We start from the raw sequence: 18420 nt of genomic DNA on the forward strand, positions 1-18420 counted from the left end.
AATCCCAGCATTTGGGAGGCAGAGGCAGGCGGATCTCTTGAGTTCAAGACCAGTGTGGTCTACAAAGTGAATTCCTGGACAGTCAGGGCTTTTACACAGAGAAACCCTGTCTCAAAAAAGAAAAAGGAAAAAAAAAAAACTCTCAAAAAAATCCAAGAATAAACACAGCATAAGATCCAGCCAAAAAACCAAATATATGAAACCCCACAAATAAAATATAATAGACAAATCTGAAGAAACAAAATGCATGGCTAATTAGGAACTGAATGGCTAAATAGTAAGGACTCAGTAATAACTCTTGTAGTGAATTCAATACATGTATACATATATTAAAGAAGACTATTAGCCCTTTCTCTCTGGAAAATGAAAAACCACTCGTTTTCTTCTCTTGCTTTTACCCAGAAATTAAAGGTTGGGAAGTGGTAATTAGCAGAGCTGCTGTCAAAGCCAATTGCCTAATGGGGACCGCCATTTTGACTGGAGTCGGAAGAACAGAGTAAGGTTAATGGGGAGATCATTGGTCTCTGCTTGGCGTCGACATTCTTTTCTCCTACCAGGACAGGCAGGCCTCACTCAGCCTCTCTATTTGGGGGCATCCTGGCAAGCCACTGCAATTCTCTGCCGTCAGGCACCACGGTGGCGTGGGGAAGGCGATTGGTATGGGGTGAACCAATGAGAGTTTTACAAGCTCTCATCTTTCCTTATACACTGACAGTGCTGACAGCTCCCGCCTCACACCCTCCTGCCCTGGGACGTGAAAGGGACCACACCCTCCCCTCACATGGCATTTCATGTGACCTCTTCAACCTGGGCTTGTCCTGGCCTGGTGAGGTGACCCGGCCAGCAGAGGTGCTGAGCGGGCAAGCCTGGTGACGTAAGCTTGATCTCCCTAACTCACATGTGTACCTGGTACCCACAATGCCTTCATCCACTTCACATCACATCACACATAACATTTTTTTTAAAAATGGAGGAAGGGGCTGGAGAGATCTGGGTTTGTTCCCAGCGCCCAAATGCTGGCTCACAGTCATCCGTAACCCCAGTTCCAGGGAATCCAACGTTCTTTTCTGATCGCCGTGGGCACCAGGCACCGGTGTGGTGCACATGCCACCAAACATTCCTACACTGTAAGTAAATCTAAAAATTTTAATAAGTAAACTGTTAAGAATCTGTGGAACACAAGGCATGCATTGTTCCATAGCCTGTAGTACCACTTTCCTATCTCAGATGATTTTGTCCAGGCTGGCCTCAAATGATCCTCCTGCCTCAGCTCTCAAGCTGAGTAACAGGTGTGCCTTAGCATAGTACTCGGCTTATCGCAAGGCTTGTCTCTTATTTTTTGAGACAGGGTCTCACTCTGTAACCTTGGCTGACCTGTAATTCACTCGGTAGACCAGGCTGGCCTCAAACTCACAGAGATCCTCCTGAGTGTTGGGATTATCTAAGTAGTTATTTTTAGTTTTAATATACCTGGATTCCTAGGAACATACACATTTAACAGGTAACCCCAGGACAGGTGTTATTCTGTTGAGAACTTCATTGGGGAAATCTCACTGCCAGGACAATGCTGTGTGCTGTTAGAACTCACAATCAACTTGTTCTGCCAGCCTGCCTGTCAAATTCAAGGTAAGCCGACAACGTGGCAGCTTTGCTGTGTGTGTTTGGTCACAGACAGTGTTGTACACACTATTTTATTGGAGGGTATTTCCCTTTGTGTTTGTGTACTATTAGACTTAGAAGGGATTAGTGTTTCTGAACAAGTAACAGTAAGAACCGAGAGGCATCATAGCGGCGGCTTTATTTAAGGACTGAGAGGCATCACAAAGACTTGGAGGGCTCGGCGGTGGTGGCGCACGCCTTTAATCCCAGCACTGGGGAGGCAGAGGCAGATGGATCTCTGTGAGTTTGCGATCAACCTGGTCAACAAAGCTACACAGAGAAACCCTATCTGGAAAAACAAACAAACAAACAAACAAAAACACAAAGACTCGGAGGAACTGTTGGTGCTACGAGATGTAAAAACTGCTGACGGACATGGCTCCTGCTGTAGGAGAGAAAACAGTTCCTGCCATCTGTTTTCTGCACCCCACCTTCACCCCAAGACTTAATGCTACATTTCCTTGCTTAGGTGGCTAATGTGAGGCTGGGGGGTGGTTCATTAGGGGGCATGTGTTCACCATGTATGAGGCCCTAGTTCCCAGAACCTGAATACACACACACACACACACACACACACACACACACACACACACACACACACACGCATACATACACACCCTGAAAGGTAACTGGGCACGAGTCTCTAGACAGCACCATTTTCTTCCCAGCGTATGCAGGTCAAATGCCCTGTAACTAAGCGTCTTTTCCCTGCAGGCTGGCTGCACTGGAGATTGCAGAAGTTGCAGAAGTCTGAGCAGACACTGGAGAAAAGCCAGATGCGCGCTGCTCTTCACAGACTTGGAGCTTGCAGATGCAGTATATTCCTTTAAACAAACAGCAACCACACTCATTAACTTGAGGAGTAAGTTCATGGCCTTGGCCCCCGTTAGCCTTTTCTTTACCATTATCTGTGTCTGAAACTCTACTGTTCAAGTTGGAGAATCAGGACACGAGTCCTAAGTATGAGAAGTTTTCTCAGCCTTTGACAAGGGACCCAAGGCCTCCTATACAATAAGTGTATTCTGGGAGCTGGAGAGATGGCTCCGTGGCCATGAGCCATAGCTACTCTTCCAGAGCACCCACTCTGTAACTCCAGTTCCAGGGGGGCTGTTACCCTCTTCGTGGACTGGAGGCACACATGCGGTGCACAGACATGCATACAGGCAAAACACTCCTACACGTACAAGAAACAAAATGAAAATCTGGCTGGGCCAGGATAGGCTCCAAAGCTACACAGAGAAACCCTGTCTTGAAAAACCAAAAAAAAAAAAAAAAAAAAAAAAAAAAAAAAAAAAAAAAAAAAAAGAGAGAAAAGAAAAGAAAATCTGGCTTGGCAGTGGTGGCACACACCTTTAATCCCAGCACTCGGGAGGCAGAGGCAGATGGATCTCTGTGAGTTCGAAGCCAGCCTAGTCTACAGAGTGAGTTCCAGGACAGCCAGGGCTACACAGAGAAAACCTGTCTTGAAAAACCAAAATAATATTTTTTTTACATTAAGAGGAGGTAGAGGGGCATTGCATAGACGAGAACAGCTCTTCTGGAGGGGTAGAAGCCACCTGTGCTAGAAGAGCCCCTGGAAGCAGGAGGCAGAGAAGACCGTAGGTAGTAAAATGACAAGGGGAAGTTGTTTACTGATAACAAAACCAAGGGTTCTCCTCAGCAAATTGTGCTGAGGTGGAGCTACTCGGGGTCCTGTTTGGCTCGTTTGGGACTCTGCTGTTCCCCAGGCAGTGGGTTCTTCCTCGCTGAAAAATTCCTGAGTGAACGCAAGCTCTGCATTTGCTGTAGGCGCAGGGTGAGCTCCGTGTTGCAGGCCTGCTGGACTGTTTCTGCCTTCTTTATGTCCCAGTTCAAAGCAACAGCCAGGGCTTTGGGGTCCTCCTTGGAGACCAACTGCAGCAAGAATAAGAACCACTGAAACTGCAGCTTCTGTGTCCCTTGCCCGTGTTCTCGAGCGCCTCCTTTTCTTCTTTTCAGAGATACAGTCCTATATGAGGCCAGGCCAGCCTGAGTGCAGTATGGCCTGCCTTTCATAGCCATGATCACTCAAGCCCACCAGGAAACTGAGCCAAGCTCAAGCTGATGCAGTTTCCTTCCCTTCTACCCAGAATTGGGAGGTACTTGGTACACAGGGACAGGAACAAAGGGTAGAGAATAGCCACCCTGAGGGACTCCCTTGTCAAGCCACTGGTTCTCCACTCTTGACAGCCAGCACAAGCCAGGCCCTGTACGCCTGCCTTCTAATTCCCCATGGGGTTGAGGACCAGACCGAGGCAGGTGGATGTGAGTTTGAGGCCAGCCTGGTCTACAGAGCAAGTTCAAGGACAGCCAGGCCTATACAGAGATACTGTCTTGAAAAACAAAACAAAACAAAACAAAACAAAACAAAACAAGCCACTTGGATTTAGATGAGGTGGGATGCTTGCAAATGCTCTGGCCGTGTTAAAAGGCAAATCGGCAGGGTAGGTCAGCCTGCAGAGGTGAAGGGAACCAAACTACACTTCCTGGTAAAGCCATTCTCTGAAGTTGAGGGCCCCTAGTCCTCGCCCACCTCCAAATCCTGACTAGATAAACTCAGCTCTGGAGAAGGCTTCTCCCTCAGTGTGGTAAGGATTCGGCTCGTCAGTGCCACGTCTGAAGCCATCTCTTTGCTGATGCCCGTGTCAACCGCATCCAAGTCTTCACTGAGGGCAGCTTTGGACTCTGCAAAGTAGATGAGAGAAAAGCAGCAGACCAGTCACTCAGCTAGGCAGGCAGCCACCAGGGTGAGAGAAGCCACATTCCCTGTGGGCCTCAGGGAATCAGGCTGCTCTGCCAACAAGGTCTCGCTGTCAAGGCTACTCAAGGATGCTCCTAGAGTAGCCGAGTGTGAGGCCTACCTTCCTGGTTGGACAAGATGTCGCCCTCCTTCTCCAAGGCCCGGAGATAAAGTTCCAGGAGCTGCTTGGACTGGCGGGCCTCCTCTCTCTGGTCAAGCACCTGCTGGAGTGTGTTCTGGAGCCCTTGGACAGTGGCACAGCTTTGGCAAAGTTCCCGAGCCAGCTCTGAACATGGGATGTCGATGAGTGCCTGGCGGTCAAGCAAAGGCTCTGAGAAACCTCAAGGGAGTGTGGCAGCTCTCAAACACACCCATTTCAGAACATTTCATCTCTTTCTCAAGCTACCTTAAACGAAAATCTGGCTGGGCGGTGGTGGTACATGCCTTTAATCCCAGCACTTGGGAGGTAGAGGCAGCGGATCTCTGTGAGTTCGAGGCCAGCCTGGTCTACAGAGCGAGTTCCAGGACAGCTAGGGCTACACAGAGAAACCCTGCCTCAAAAAACAAACAATTCAACTACATTGGCTGGAGCGATGGCTCAGCACTTAAGAGTTTGTCCTGATCTTGCAGAGGACCTGAGTTCAAGTCCCAGCACCCGTGCCAGATGGCTCACAACTTCCTGTGACTCCGGCTTCAGGGGATCCACATCTCTGGCCTCTACCGGCACCTGTATTCACGTGCACATACTGCCCCAACACACACACACACACACAGACAACACACACCCCACATAGAATTAAATTTTACACAGAGAGAGAGAGAGATCCAACACGACACTAAAGGAGGCAACTGATCATTTTTACGATGAATCAATATAAAGAATTTTTAAAAAATCTATTGTTATTATTATTACTGTGTTTTTGGTGTATGTGAGGGTAGGCGTGAAGACACAGGGTGCACACATGGAGAACTGAGTCTCTCTACCCTGTGGGTCCCTGAGCTTGATGGCAAACCTCTACCCACTGTGTTGCTAGCCCTGTGCCTTAAAAAGTATTTATTTATTTATTTTTGTTTATGCCTGTGAAAATAAATGAGAAGGGAGCCTGGCTTCCACACCACAAGCAAACTGAAAAGGCCCTGCCTTCCCTCTGTCCAGAGCACTGGCCCCAATTTCCCCATGCAGGCTCCATCTCATTCTGAGGCTCTTAGCTCGTTATCTCTTGGGAACCTGCCAATGCTTTCAGTGCACATAATCCTTAATTGAGCAAGTACGCTCTGAATTTATTTTACAGACCAGCATCTCTGCAAAATGGCTGAAGATACCCAATATGGACCTCCAGCCTCCACATATGCACGCACAGGTGAGCACTGCCCTGTTCTCACACGTGTGTGCATACACACACACACACACACACACACACACACACACACACACACACACAGACACACACACACGGTTGGAGAGATGGCTCAGCAGTAAGGAAGACCAGAGTACCAGATTAACTTAGTCCAGTTCCCATCACCCACATGAGGAACCTCAGCTCCAGGAGACCAGATGCCTCTGAAGGCATGTGCACCCAATACACACAGACACACAGACATACACACACACAAAATTAGAAAACCATTTGGGAAGTTTCAGCATATTCCACCACCATAGCCCATCTTAGACAATTTCCCCCGCTACTCAGTGATGAAGCATGTGTGGAGCACTGAGAAAAAAAAGTTACCATCTAAAACCAAACTCATTAGCAATTACTCCCTAGCTCTTATCAGTGCCAGAGCCCACGTGATCATTCATCCACTGCTATTTTGTTTATTGTTTTTCAAGAGAGTGTTTCTGTGTAACCCTGGCTGTCCTAGAACTCGCTCTGTAAACCAAGCTGGCCTCAAATTCAGAGATTCACCCTCCTCTGCCTCCTGAGTGCTGGGATTAAAGCCATGTGCCACGTTGGCCCAGCTTGTTTTCTTTGAAGTCAGGGTTTTACTATGTGGTTCAGGCTGGCCACATACTCATGATCCTTTGTCTCAGTCTCCCAAGTACTGGGGTTTAGGCTTGTACTACCATGCTCAGCTTAATCTACTTTTGAGTATCCCTGGTACTGCAAATTCTAGCAAATCTGTATAAACGTAATCACAGAGCCAGATGTGGTGATGAACACCTGAAGTTCCAGCACCTGGGAGGCGGAAGCAGCAAGATCAAATTACTGCAAGTTTAAGGCCAACCTGAGCTATGTAATAAGATTGTGGTGTTGTGTGCCTTTAATCCTAGCACTCGGGAAGCAGAGACAAGCGGATCTCTGTGAGTTCGAGGCCAGCCTGGTCTATAGGGCGAGTTCCTGGACAGCTAGGACTGTTACACAGAGAAACCCTGTCTCGAAAAAGAAAGAGGAAAGAAAAGAACCAAGGTATCAATAGACACCTTTTAAAAATGGAATTACTACAGCGGGAGAGATGGGAGCACAGAACCTAAGGTGCTGTGGCAGAGGACGCTGGCGGGCGCTGTGGGCTGTGGAGGGCACTCACTTGGAGGTCCTCTTCTGACAGCCGGATGACGCTGGACAGGTCCTCTTTCAGCTGTCTGGCCACGTTCCTCCATTTCACCCCTACCCCACTGTCTGTCTCGTCGGCATCGAAGGACTCTTGGGAAACCCAGGCTGTTCCTCCATCTGATTAGAGACAACACCAGTCAGGTCAGTAATTCAGGGGCCGCTTTGCCTTCCACCCTGACACACAGCAGCATGGAGAGTGAGCGCATCCTTCTGCCGGACCACTCAGGATGACAGCATGCCAGGAGGCCCCCTGTCTCAGGGATTCACAGGAAAGCTAATCCCCACCTCGGGCCTTAGTGTTCTCTCTTCTATGTCCCATCCCCTATTTCTGTGTGAAATCACACTGCATTCTTTGGAGAGAAACTAACACCTTTAATCCCAGCCATCAGGAGGCAAAGGCAGGGAGACTGCAGCAAGTCTGAAGCCAGCCTGGTCTCCACAGGAAGACCTTGTTTCTAATGGGAAAAAAGGAAGCAGCAGCCACTTAGCCCTAAGGTACGGTGGGTCACACATGGGCCAAAGGTCCTACCACACCTCTCTTTGATTAGTCTTTGTGTTTGGGTGTGTTCATTTTTGGGGAGGTGGGAGCTAGGATTTCATGTAGCCCGAGCTAGGCTTGAATTCACGATGTAGTTGGGGTTAGCCTAGGATTCCTGCTCCTCCTGACTCCTATGTTCTGGGATCACAGGAGCCTACCACCATGGTTGGCTGTGTTCTGCTTTTGTATGTGAAGGTTTCCACTCTCACTAGACTTCTCCTGGGGGTGGTTAGGGGTAGGGATCAATTCTTTCTTTAACTGGGAAGGCATGCACAATGGTGGCTGACGAAGGGTGATTTCTCAGTGTAGTGGCAATGGCCTTTCTCAAAGATGCTTCTCCAGCTCTTTGTAGCTGCTGTTGCCTCTCTGAATCTGAAGTGATGACGATGACGGCATCATTAACCTCTACGTACTGTGTGCCAGATGAGAATAATTACTAAGACGATGCCATGGACAGTGTCTGGAGACATTCTTGGTTGTCACAGTCGGGAGAGACAGCTACTGTAATCTGTAATTATTATTTCAATAAGGACCTGGCAGGCTATGTGATCTGCCCAGTCACCTGGCTAGGAATGGCAGAGCCATGATTCACACCCCCAATTTCAGTTGCTGTGGCCTGGGTAAGATGTCTCACTCATCTGCATCCCTTAGGACCGTGCCTGGCACACAGAGGGGCTCAGGGAACATTTGCTGTGTTAGTGTTTAGACAGCCAGGGGAACGGCAGCCAAATGAATCGTGACAGCTTCGCTGGCTGCACAGCCTAAAGTTCCTACCCGAATTGTTGTATGTCCATTTCTCATTGCAGGCCAGGGCCACAAACTTGGTGTTGGAGGGCAGACAGAGGAAGTAGTCGTCGTCGTCCACTATTGTACCGTCCTCTGCCAGCACCAGCGTGACCGGGGCCAGGGACTCATCAATGGCCAGGATTTCACAAGCTGAGAAGAATAAAATGTTTGGCAGGTGACCAACATCCTAAAGAAATGATATTAGTACTCTCATGTATGTCCCAAGAGCTAACTAGAACTGCTGGGACATAATAATATTTAAATCGTAACCATAACTCTTATCACTAATATAACATTTATCATATGCCTGGTATTGTTCTAACCGCTTTTCAGGTAAACCACTAATCCTGGAAGGGAGTTACTATTATTGTTCCCCATTTAGGGGCAATGAACCAAGCTCAGAGAGATTAAGTAGCTTATTAAAAATCCCACAGTAAGTGGCACAGTTGAGATTCATTTTTATTTTGTACATTTTGTATGTATGAATGTTTTTTGTTTTTTTCTGAATAGATGTGTGTGGATCACATTCGTGTCTGTGCCCAAGGAAGCCAGAAGAGGGCGCTGGATGCTCTAAAACTGGAGTTATGGGTGTTGTGAGCTGTCATGTGGGTGCTGGGAACTGAACCCAGGTTCTTGTCAAGAGCAGCCAGTGCTTTTAACAGCTGAGCCTCTCTCCAGCACTCCAAACTGAGATTTAAACCCAGAGTGGCTCCTGAAAATGTTTCCCACAGCTACTCTGCATCCTGACATAGGAGCCATTAGCCAGAACCTGGTCTGATTGATTACCTGTGGACAAGTAACGCTGCCTCTTGCTCACTTATTCAGTAGTCAGCTTAAATTCCACATATCCAGTGTCAAAAAAAAAAAAAAAGAAAGAAAAGTGCTTTCTTTTCTGTGTAGCTATCTTCCTCCACGGCTGTTCTATCTAAAGGAAAATACGGCGGCAGCAGAAGCTTGTCTAAGTATCTTTTCATTTTTATTATTGCCAGGCAAGAGGCTCCCAACAATGCTGTCATCACCCAAAATAGGACAGTCAGTCTGCTTTAGGCACAGCTGCAGAGAACACAGGCAGGCCTCTGTGCCAAGGACACCCAGCCAATGCAACTGAAGTGGCACTAAAATTGAGGGGTGAAATGCAGACATTGATGTGGCAGAATCATTGTCACCAAATCAAACCCAGCTCCAGGGTCTCAGTGGCTCTCAGGAAGCGATGCACACCTCGAAAACACAACAGGCCTGGGGTTAGCTCACATGGGAGACCTGCAGAATGTCTTTCGATACCTAATTTGTTGCTTTGGGATAACAACGCTTGTAAATAATTTGAACACAGCACCTCATTTGAGAGCTCCAACATTCCTTTGAAGCAGGGCTGGAAATGCACCCTCTACGCTGCTGAAAAACTAAGGGTCCGAAGATGTTTAAGCGCCAGGCCCACGAGTGCAGCAGCATAGGCAGGCTCAGAACCCGGGTCCGTGCGCTCACGTCCCTGGTGCGCACTGTAGGGCAGGTGCTGACGGGTGCTGCCCGTGGACACCCATGCCACCCGCCAGGGACCCGGGACCGCCCCTGCGAGCCAGAGTAGAGACGACGCGCTAGCCTCCGAGTGATCCAAAGCGGGCCGGCGACCTGCATCTGCACAGAGCCTCTCTCTCACTGGAGGTCAGCGACCCACACGGGCCGCGCCGTCCCCGCTCGGCTCCCGGCGTCACCTTCGCGACCCCTCCCGGTGCCCCCGGCAGCCAACCTTTGCTCCGCAGCTCCTCGAGGCAGGAGGCCGCCACGCCGTGCTGATCGCGGCTGTGGTTGCGGCGCAGCAGACACGGCTTGAGAGGCCGGACATCGTCCGGGTCCGGGGCGCTGGCTCCCCGCAACAGCGCCATCCTCCTCTGAGGGCGACCTGACTGCTAGCCCAGAGCCGCTTTCCGGGTCTCTGACACCCCTCCTCCCGTGGCCTGCCGGGAGATGTAGTTCTCTCCACGTCAAGTTACGCGAAGACCAAGGCACGCCGGGAGATGTAGTTCTAGTGGCGGACAATCGAGTTCTTTGCAGGGCACTACTGGAGTTGGAGTTTGTGGGTTCAAAGTTGGGGGCGGGATTCAGCTCAGGAAAAGGGGTGGCTTTCTTCTTTCTATTCTTTTCTTCTTTCCTCTCTCATTTCCCCCTCTTTCCTCCCTTCTCCTTCTCTTAAAAAAAACCGTATGATGGATTTCACTATGATCTGCACATTGCCAGCCACGATTTTACGTTTTATTTAAGAGTTGCCAGCCCAGCAATGGTGGTGCACGCCTTTAATCCCAGCACTTGGGAGGCAGAAGCAGAGGCAGGTGGATCTCTGTGAGTTCGAGGCCAGCCTGGTCTACAAAGGGAGTGCCAGGATAGGCTCCAAAGCTACACAGAGAAACCCCTGTCTCAAAAAACCAAAAATAAATACATAAGCAAATAAATAAATAATGACTGCTGGCAAACCCCCTGCCTCAGCATACCAAGTGCTGGGATTACAGGTATAAGTTACTCTTCTATGCTTTGGTTTTCCTGTTCCAGCCTTAGAGATCTGTGTAGACTGAGAACACTGAGTTCTCAGACACGATTAGACCTGAAGTTAACCTGTCAGCCTCACCTGCCCCAAGTACGGTGGCCGTATAAGCCTTGAGGCCTGTCTTGAGGCCACTGGCCCAGGAAGGTTCCAGGTAGTAGTCCTGACTAAATTCCATCTTGGTCAGTATTTAACATTTTAGTAAATGCGTGCTTTAATTCGGCTGAAATGGCGGAACTGGTTTTTCTCTGTCGAATTTCAGGATTAACAACCCCTCTACCCAGGTGAAGCCAGGATCTTGGTTTATGCTCATTGAAGAATCTCGGGATTAGATTGAAGAAAGGGTTAATTAAGGAAAATAGGGTACTGGACAGATTTAAGAGCAATGGGAGGGGTAGGAGGCAAGTGTCTTCTTTTCTTGCTATAGCAGGCCTTACACACATGCTGGCCAAATGCTTTATCACAGAGTTATATCACCAGCCCTTTTTATCATTAGTATTTATTTTTTTGACAGGGTCTTGCTAAATTGCCCAGACAAGCCTTGAACTCATCCTGCTACTGCCACGGCTTACTAAGTAGCTAGAATTAGAGAGATATGCCACTGGGTCTGGATGATGATGTTGTGGCTTTTAGTTTTTTGGTGCTAGGGACCTAACCCAGGGCCTCAAGCACTTCAGGACTGATTTTGTAACTTTGAAGTACAGTGTTCAAAGGATTCAATTTGTAAGCATGTTAAAGATTAAGTAAACACTTGACATTATGTTAAATGGCTGGCAAGATGGCGCAGAGGGTAAAGGGGCTTGCTGCCAAGCCTGACAACCGGATTTGATTCTTGGGCCCAACATGGTAGAGGAAGAGAACAGATTTCCAGAAGCTGTCCTGTTATGATAAATCTTTCCGCAAAAAGCCGCTGAGCCCCACCACCACGTGTGAGCTTTACACCAGCTGCCTGCCCGAGTTAAGGCCCAAATAAATACACAGAATCTTGTATTGGGTTCACAGCTGCTTGGCCAATGACTAGGATTTCTCATCTGTTTGCTCAGTCTTAATTATCATAAATCTCTATATTTTATAAGACTTATCTTATCGGACACCTTATTGGCGTCCCTCCTTGTCGGTGGATCGCATCTTGCCGCTGGAGCAGGAGCAGAGGGGAAAAGAGAGACCCTTCCTGTTTCTCCTTCGCTTAAATGAGTCCCCTTGCTATGTCACTTCCTGCCTGGATTGCCACTTCTCTACTACATTTCCCAGAATCCTCTTTGACTCCTAGTCCCATCTACTTGCTGTCTCATTGGCCAAACAGTATTTTATTTAACAATCAATAAGATAAACATACACAGTACATTCCCTATCACTGTCCTCTGACTTCCATAAGCACAACCTGACATTTGTGCGCACCTGTGTACACACACACATACACCCAAACATACACACAAATAAATGTTAGAAAATTATTATTAAGTAAAAAAAAAAAGAGTTGCTTTACTTATTTCTCTTTAAAGAAAAAAACAAAACAAAACAGCTGGGCCTTGGTGGCGCATGCCTTTAATCCCAGCACTCAGGAGGCAGAGGCAGGCGGATCTCTGTGAGTTCGAGACCAGCCTGGTCTACAAGAGCTAGTTCCAGACAGCTTCCAAAGCCACAGAGAAACTCTGTCTCAAAAAAACAAAACAAAAAACAACAGAAAAAACAACTTCCTTTTGTAGCAAGGTGGTGGCGGCACACACACTCAGGTGGCAAAAGCAGATGGATCTCTGTGAGTTTGAGGCCAACCTGATCTACACAGCTAGTACCAGGACAGCCAAGGCTACACAAAGAAACCCTGTCTTGAAAACTGACCCCCAAATTCCTTTTGTAAATGAAGTTATGAGATTTGTGTGTGTGTGTGTGTGTGTGTGTGTGTGTGTGTGTGTGTGTTTCTGGGTGTTGATGCAAGTTTGTGCAAGATGCCAGCCTGGAATTCAGAGAATAAGTTCCTGTGTCATCTTCAATTTGTTTCCAACTTTTATTTGAGACAGTCTCTCCCTGCAATGTTGACAAGTAGGCCAGGCTAGCTAGCGTGCCCAGTGTCTGCCTGTCTCCACCTCCCATCTTCCTTCTCTGCACAGTCACGTGCTGCCTTCCTTTATTACAGACGTTCTCAACCTTTGGGGGTTGAACGGACACTTTCACAGGGGTCACACAGCAGATATCCTGCACATCAGATATTTATATTATGATTCATAACAGTGATAAACTAAATTACAGTTTTGAAGTAGCAATGGAATCATTTTATGGTTGGGGTTACGACATGAGGAACTATTAAAGGGTCGCAGCATTAGGAAGGTTGAGAAGCACAGCTTTTCCTTTCTACTTTATCCTTTGAGATACAGTTTTTTTCACTGAACCTGAAGTTCACTGATTGGCTAGACTTGTGGCCAGCCAGACCCCAGGATCCTCCTGTGCGAACAGCGCTCAGTCCTGCACAGCAAGTGTGCTCTGAAACATCTCCCAGCTCTTACGTTTCCTTCCTTCCTTCCTTCCTTCCTCCCTCCCTCCCTCCCTCCTTCCCTTCTTTCCTTCCTTCCTCCCTCCCTCCCTCCCTCCTTCCCTTCTTTCCTTCCTTCCTGCCTGCCTCTCTTCCTTCCCTCCCTCCTTTCCTTTCTTCCTTCATTATTCCTTCTTCCTTTGAACCCCCCTCCCTTCTAAGGCTGGACTCATGTAGTCTAGGCTAACCTCAGACTTACTATGTAGCTGAGGATGACAAGTTTGAACCTCCTAAATGCTGGAACCATAGGCCTCCCCTGTGCCTGGCTTCTATCAGGCAGTTATGTTCAGGCTTACACAAGAAAAAAGAATGCTGACAAAGTTCAAGGGTCACAGGGAGGGTCTGTTGCGGAATGTTACTTTAAGGATTTAAAGGAGTGTTACATTTGTTTATGCTATATTTTTTTAACAATGTAAAGACACGTTGCTTTGCTGCCTAAGGTACCTGATTGGTCTAATAAAAAGCTGAACAGCCAATAGCTAGGCAGGAGAGGGCTAGGTGGTGCTGGTGGGCAGGGAGAATAAGTAGGAGGAGGAATGTAGACTCAAGAGGAGAGAGAGAACAAGGGAGATGCTTGTGGTCAGACATGGAAGAACCAGGAAAAATAGGACATACAGAATGAAAGAAAGGTAAAAAGCCTTAAGGCAAAAGGTAGATGAAGAGAAAAAAGGTTAAAATAAGTTATACGAGCTAGTGGGACAAATAAGTTAAGGCCAAGCATTGGTAATTAATCTCTGTGTCATGATTTGGGAGCTGGTTGGTGGCTCAGAGAAAGCCTGCTACAAGGGTCAGTACTTGCTTCAACAGACACTGCTCAGAAATGGGATTATTGTTGCCATACAGGCAAACTTAACAGTGGTTTTTGTTATTTGGGTGGAGATTTTTGATTTGCAGTTGTAAGGAAATGCAAACCAGATTTGGGAGGGATGCATGTCCCTTGAACTTTCCTGGTCTTTTCATCCCACCAGTAGTTCTAAGATACCCTGACCTTCAGGCTATTTTGAATGAAGTCAGTTTTAAATATGGAGCATTAATTTTCAGTCTTGCCAAAAATGAAAGGAAGTCATATAAGAGGAAAACAGTTAAAATATCTGTATGAATGTTTTTGTCTCTTTGCACTACAGACTTGTCTGGTGCCTGCCAAGGCCAGGAGAAGACAGCAGAGGCCCTGCAACTCTAGAGGATGTGAGCCTCCATGTGGGTGCTAGGAACCAAACCCACGGTTCTCTGCAAGAGCAGCCAGTGCTTTTAACTGATAAGCCATCTACCAGCCACTTCTTAACTACATTTTCAAGAAGGTTGCTAAGGGCTGGAGAGATGGTTTAGTGGTTAAGAGCACTGGTTGCTCTTCCAAAGGACCTGGGTTCAGTTCCCAGCACCCTCTTGGCGGCTCACAGCTGTAACTCCAAAATCTGACACCCTCCCACAGAAATACATGCAGACAAAACACCAATGCATATTTTTTAAAAAGGTTGCTAAATAGCAGTAACAGAAGGACATTGTTGTAAACTAAGTTGTTGCTTTAAACCCCAACAAATTGGGCTAAAAATCAAAATACAGACTAGGAATGGCTAAATTTTACAACGCTTGCCTAGTCTGAACAAGACCTTAAGTTTGATTCCTAGTACGGGGGAGGATACATTCATGCTAAGATTTTACATCACTGAATTCAAAACAAGATGTTTATCTGAACTTCCCAGAAATCAAGATTAGAGAGAGAGATTTCTCAAAAAGGCTAGCTCTGCTTGGCATGATGATGAAGTTCCCTCTGCCTTAATTCTTACACAAGGTCATGTGAAGTGGCCTGATGCTGACTAACCAGCTATTTTTCTATTGTTCAATCTCCTTGTCTTTGATTTACAAGGCAAGCAACTTTGATGTGACAATCCTTTTTCTTTTTTGCACCTTTTATGGCTATAAAACCAGCCTTTTCTGTTCTGCTCATCGGGAACACATCACTGTATTTTACAGAATGAAGTGGAGCCTGATTACAGAGTTGAAAAAAACAGATATGGAAATTAAGAACATTTGTCTTTTGGAAAGACAGAATGATAAGGTCAAAAACCAGAAAATGAAGGGAAAATGTGAATTACACAGCTGTTTGAAATGTTCAGACACTGCATGGCAACATATTCCTCCTGGCTCTAATACTAGTCTGTTTTTTACTGTGGATTATTACTTTAACTATGTAAAGATGTGTGTAGTGGCATTTTGTTTGTAATCTAACAAATAAAGCTTGCCTGAAGATCAGAGTGCATAGCTAAGCCACTAGATAGCCACACACCTAAGCCACTAGTTAGCCATAGAAGACAGGCAGTGGTGGCCACAACTTTAATCCCAAAACTTGGGAGACAGAGGCAGATGGATCTCTGTGAGTTCAAGGCCACCGTGGGCTACACGAGAGTGATACAGTCTAAAAGAGAAACAGCTCACACCTTTGATCCCAGCATTTGGGATGACAGGCCTTTAATCCCAGCACTAGAGAGGAATATAAGGCAGGAGTTTGGTGGTGAGCACTGCAGTCTGCAGTCACACTGAGGACAGGATCCCCTCTTTGATCTTAGCCTTGGTAGAGGTAAGAACTCTCTGGTGGTTTGGCTGCTTTGCTTTTCCGATCTTGAGCTTGAAGCCTGATATCTGTCTCTGAGCTTTTAGTAATCATGCTATAGATGTGTTACATTTGTCTATGCGTTCCAACATGAGACCTGAATTTCCACATAGGGCCTGAGAAAGCTAAAAACAAAACAAAACAAAAAAACTGGATACAGCTCTTGCCATACAGCGAGCACTTGAGTAGCCAGCAAATTAAGGAAAAACAGCAAGCTAAGTAAAAGTGTCTGCTGCAGTGTGGGCACCAGCTTCGCAGAGCTGGGGTGGTTGAATAAAGCTCCTGGTTAAAAACAGCTCTCGGCCAGGCTCATAGGGTGTAAAGCTCAGCTCTCATAGACTGGAGAGGGGTGGAGCCAGTGCCAGTGTGGTCAGAAAAGGCTAGAGACATACAGTAAAGATAGGTCCAGATGGAAAAACACCCCTCCAAACAGGTTACAGTGTGTTTAAAAATGTGTGCATGCTTAAGAAAAAAGAAAGAAAGAAAATGTGTATAGACAGTCATAGAAAAAGTATAGAGTTTATAAATAATAGTCTTTAGAGAGAGTGTAAAATAATAGAAGAAAAAAGCCACATAAAGATGGGAAATACACAGGGAGTCTGGATCCTGCATGGTGTTGTGTTGGCTTAAACGTTTTGCATGATGATGAGCTAACAATACCTGCTAAGAGAGACGTTGGATTGTAAAAGTGACTGCTGAATTAACCCAGCCTAGAAACTTTGGGAATGCCTTAAGTTTAAACTGTAATTCAGAAAATGTGTTGAATTGGGGAAGACGTTATGTTTTGTTTGCACAGGAAATGAAAGGCTGTGGATTCCTTCAAGAGATTCCTTCAACAGCTCTGAGACTGGACAACAAAAGTTACAACTGGTTTTCCCAGGACTTGATCATTATCTCAATATTCTCAGGGTACCCTAAAGATGCCATCACCCTCAGACAACAAGAAGCAGATTAGAGAACATGACACCCATATTCCCAAGAGGATGGAGTGGGTGGTTTTTGGTTATTTGGTGGATTATGAATGTTTGTCATCATTTAGTGGGGTTACAGGAATATAGGATAAAAAGACAACTATTAACCTCAAATGTTTTACATCAGTATGGATTTTGGTATATTGATACAATTTTAAAGTTATTTTTGTTATGCTGTATATATGTTTCTACTCTTGTGTAAGGTATTGTACCCATGCAATTCATTTAAAAGTGTAAGATAACGTTCTAGTCCTTGAAAGCTATTATTGTAAACAATTTAGGATAATTAAGAAATGCAGGTTAGCAGTCATCTATAACAATCAAACTTGTAGTTATGTTAGGTATGCTTTCAAGGTCATACAGAGAATATATTTTAGATGGTCTTCAAACACTTCAAAGACCTTCAGGGTATGGCATTTAAAATGTTTTGTTAACATAGGGATTTTCATGACAATAAGACACAGCTGCTCCTGGCAGCACAAATCTACATAATAAAGTAAGATGGACATTGAAGAACCATCATATGGAGTTTGCTTTCAATATGGCAAAGCCAGCCATTTGGGCAAGAAACTGCCCTTGCCTTGACTGCTGACAGTATGATTTAGAAACTGGACATGCAGGACACAAAGGAAAGTGACTGCTGAACTTGCCCAAACAAGGCAGGACAGTCCTTCGAGATTCCCACAGAAAAGTCTGGCAGATATTCTGCTGGACACACAGGAAAGTCATTGCTGAACTTTGCCAAAATAAGGCAGGACAGTCCTTCAAAATTCCTGCTTCAGGGACTGGAGAGATGGCTCAGAGGTTAAAGAGCACTGACTGCTCTTCCAGAGGTCCTGAGTTCAATTCCCAGCAACCACATGGTGGCTCACAACCATCTGTAGTGAGACCTGGTGCCCTCTTCTTGTCTGCAGAGACACATGCAGACAGAACACTGTACACATAATAAATAAATACATCTTTAAAAAAGAAGAAGAAGAAGAAGAAGAAGAAGAAGAAGAAGAAGAAGAAGAAGAAGAAGAAGAAAAACAAACTCCTGCTCCATAGAAAAGTCTGCCAGAGCCGGGCATTGGTGGTGCATTGGTGGTGCATGCCTTTAATCCCAGCACTCGGGCGGCAGAGGCAGGCGGATCTCTGTGAGTTCGAGACCAGCCTGGTCTCCAGAGCGAGTGCCAGGAAAACCAGAGCTACGCAGAGAAAGCCTGTCTCGAAAACAAAACAAAACAACAAACAAAACACAGAGAGAGACGGACAGTATTAGCTCCGTTTATTGCTATACCCGTGAGAAACAGCAGGCCCTCCGTGAATAGTGCTGTCCCGAATGGCTAGAAGTCAATTTCCACGTTCACGTGTTTAGCGACCGCACAGCCCCTGGCTGTGACCTGGGCCCCTGAGAACGTGGGCGTGGCGCACACCTGAGAGCTCGGCTCCGGAGGGAGGCGGGAGCGCCGAGGCCAGGCTCGACCTCCCAGCCGCCGGGGCCCCGCC

The 18420-nt window shown here is 46.6% G+C and overlaps 1 protein-coding gene across 1 annotated transcript; it reads right to left on the bottom strand.

The window, feature by feature from the left end:
- Positions 1-3260: 3260 nt before the first annotated feature.
- Dffa (DNA fragmentation factor subunit alpha) lies at positions 3261-11805 on the bottom strand. Its single transcript, XM_027398248.2, has 6 exons — positions 10038-11805; positions 8282-8443; positions 6944-7086; positions 4539-4728; positions 4211-4362; positions 3261-3552 (listed from the first exon to the last, which is right to left on the bottom strand). The coding sequence occupies exons 1-6, from the start codon at positions 10171-10173 to the stop codon at positions 3340-3342; spliced, it is 996 nt and encodes a 331-aa protein (XP_027254049.1). The 5' UTR covers positions 10174-11805; the 3' UTR covers positions 3261-3339.
- Positions 11806-18420: the final 6615 nt, after the last annotated feature.

This window comes from Cricetulus griseus, chromosome 2 (assembly GCF_003668045.3).
Source record: "Cricetulus griseus strain 17A/GY chromosome 2, alternate assembly CriGri-PICRH-1.0, whole genome shotgun sequence".
NCBI lineage: Eukaryota > Metazoa > Chordata > Mammalia > Rodentia > Cricetidae > Cricetulus > Cricetulus griseus.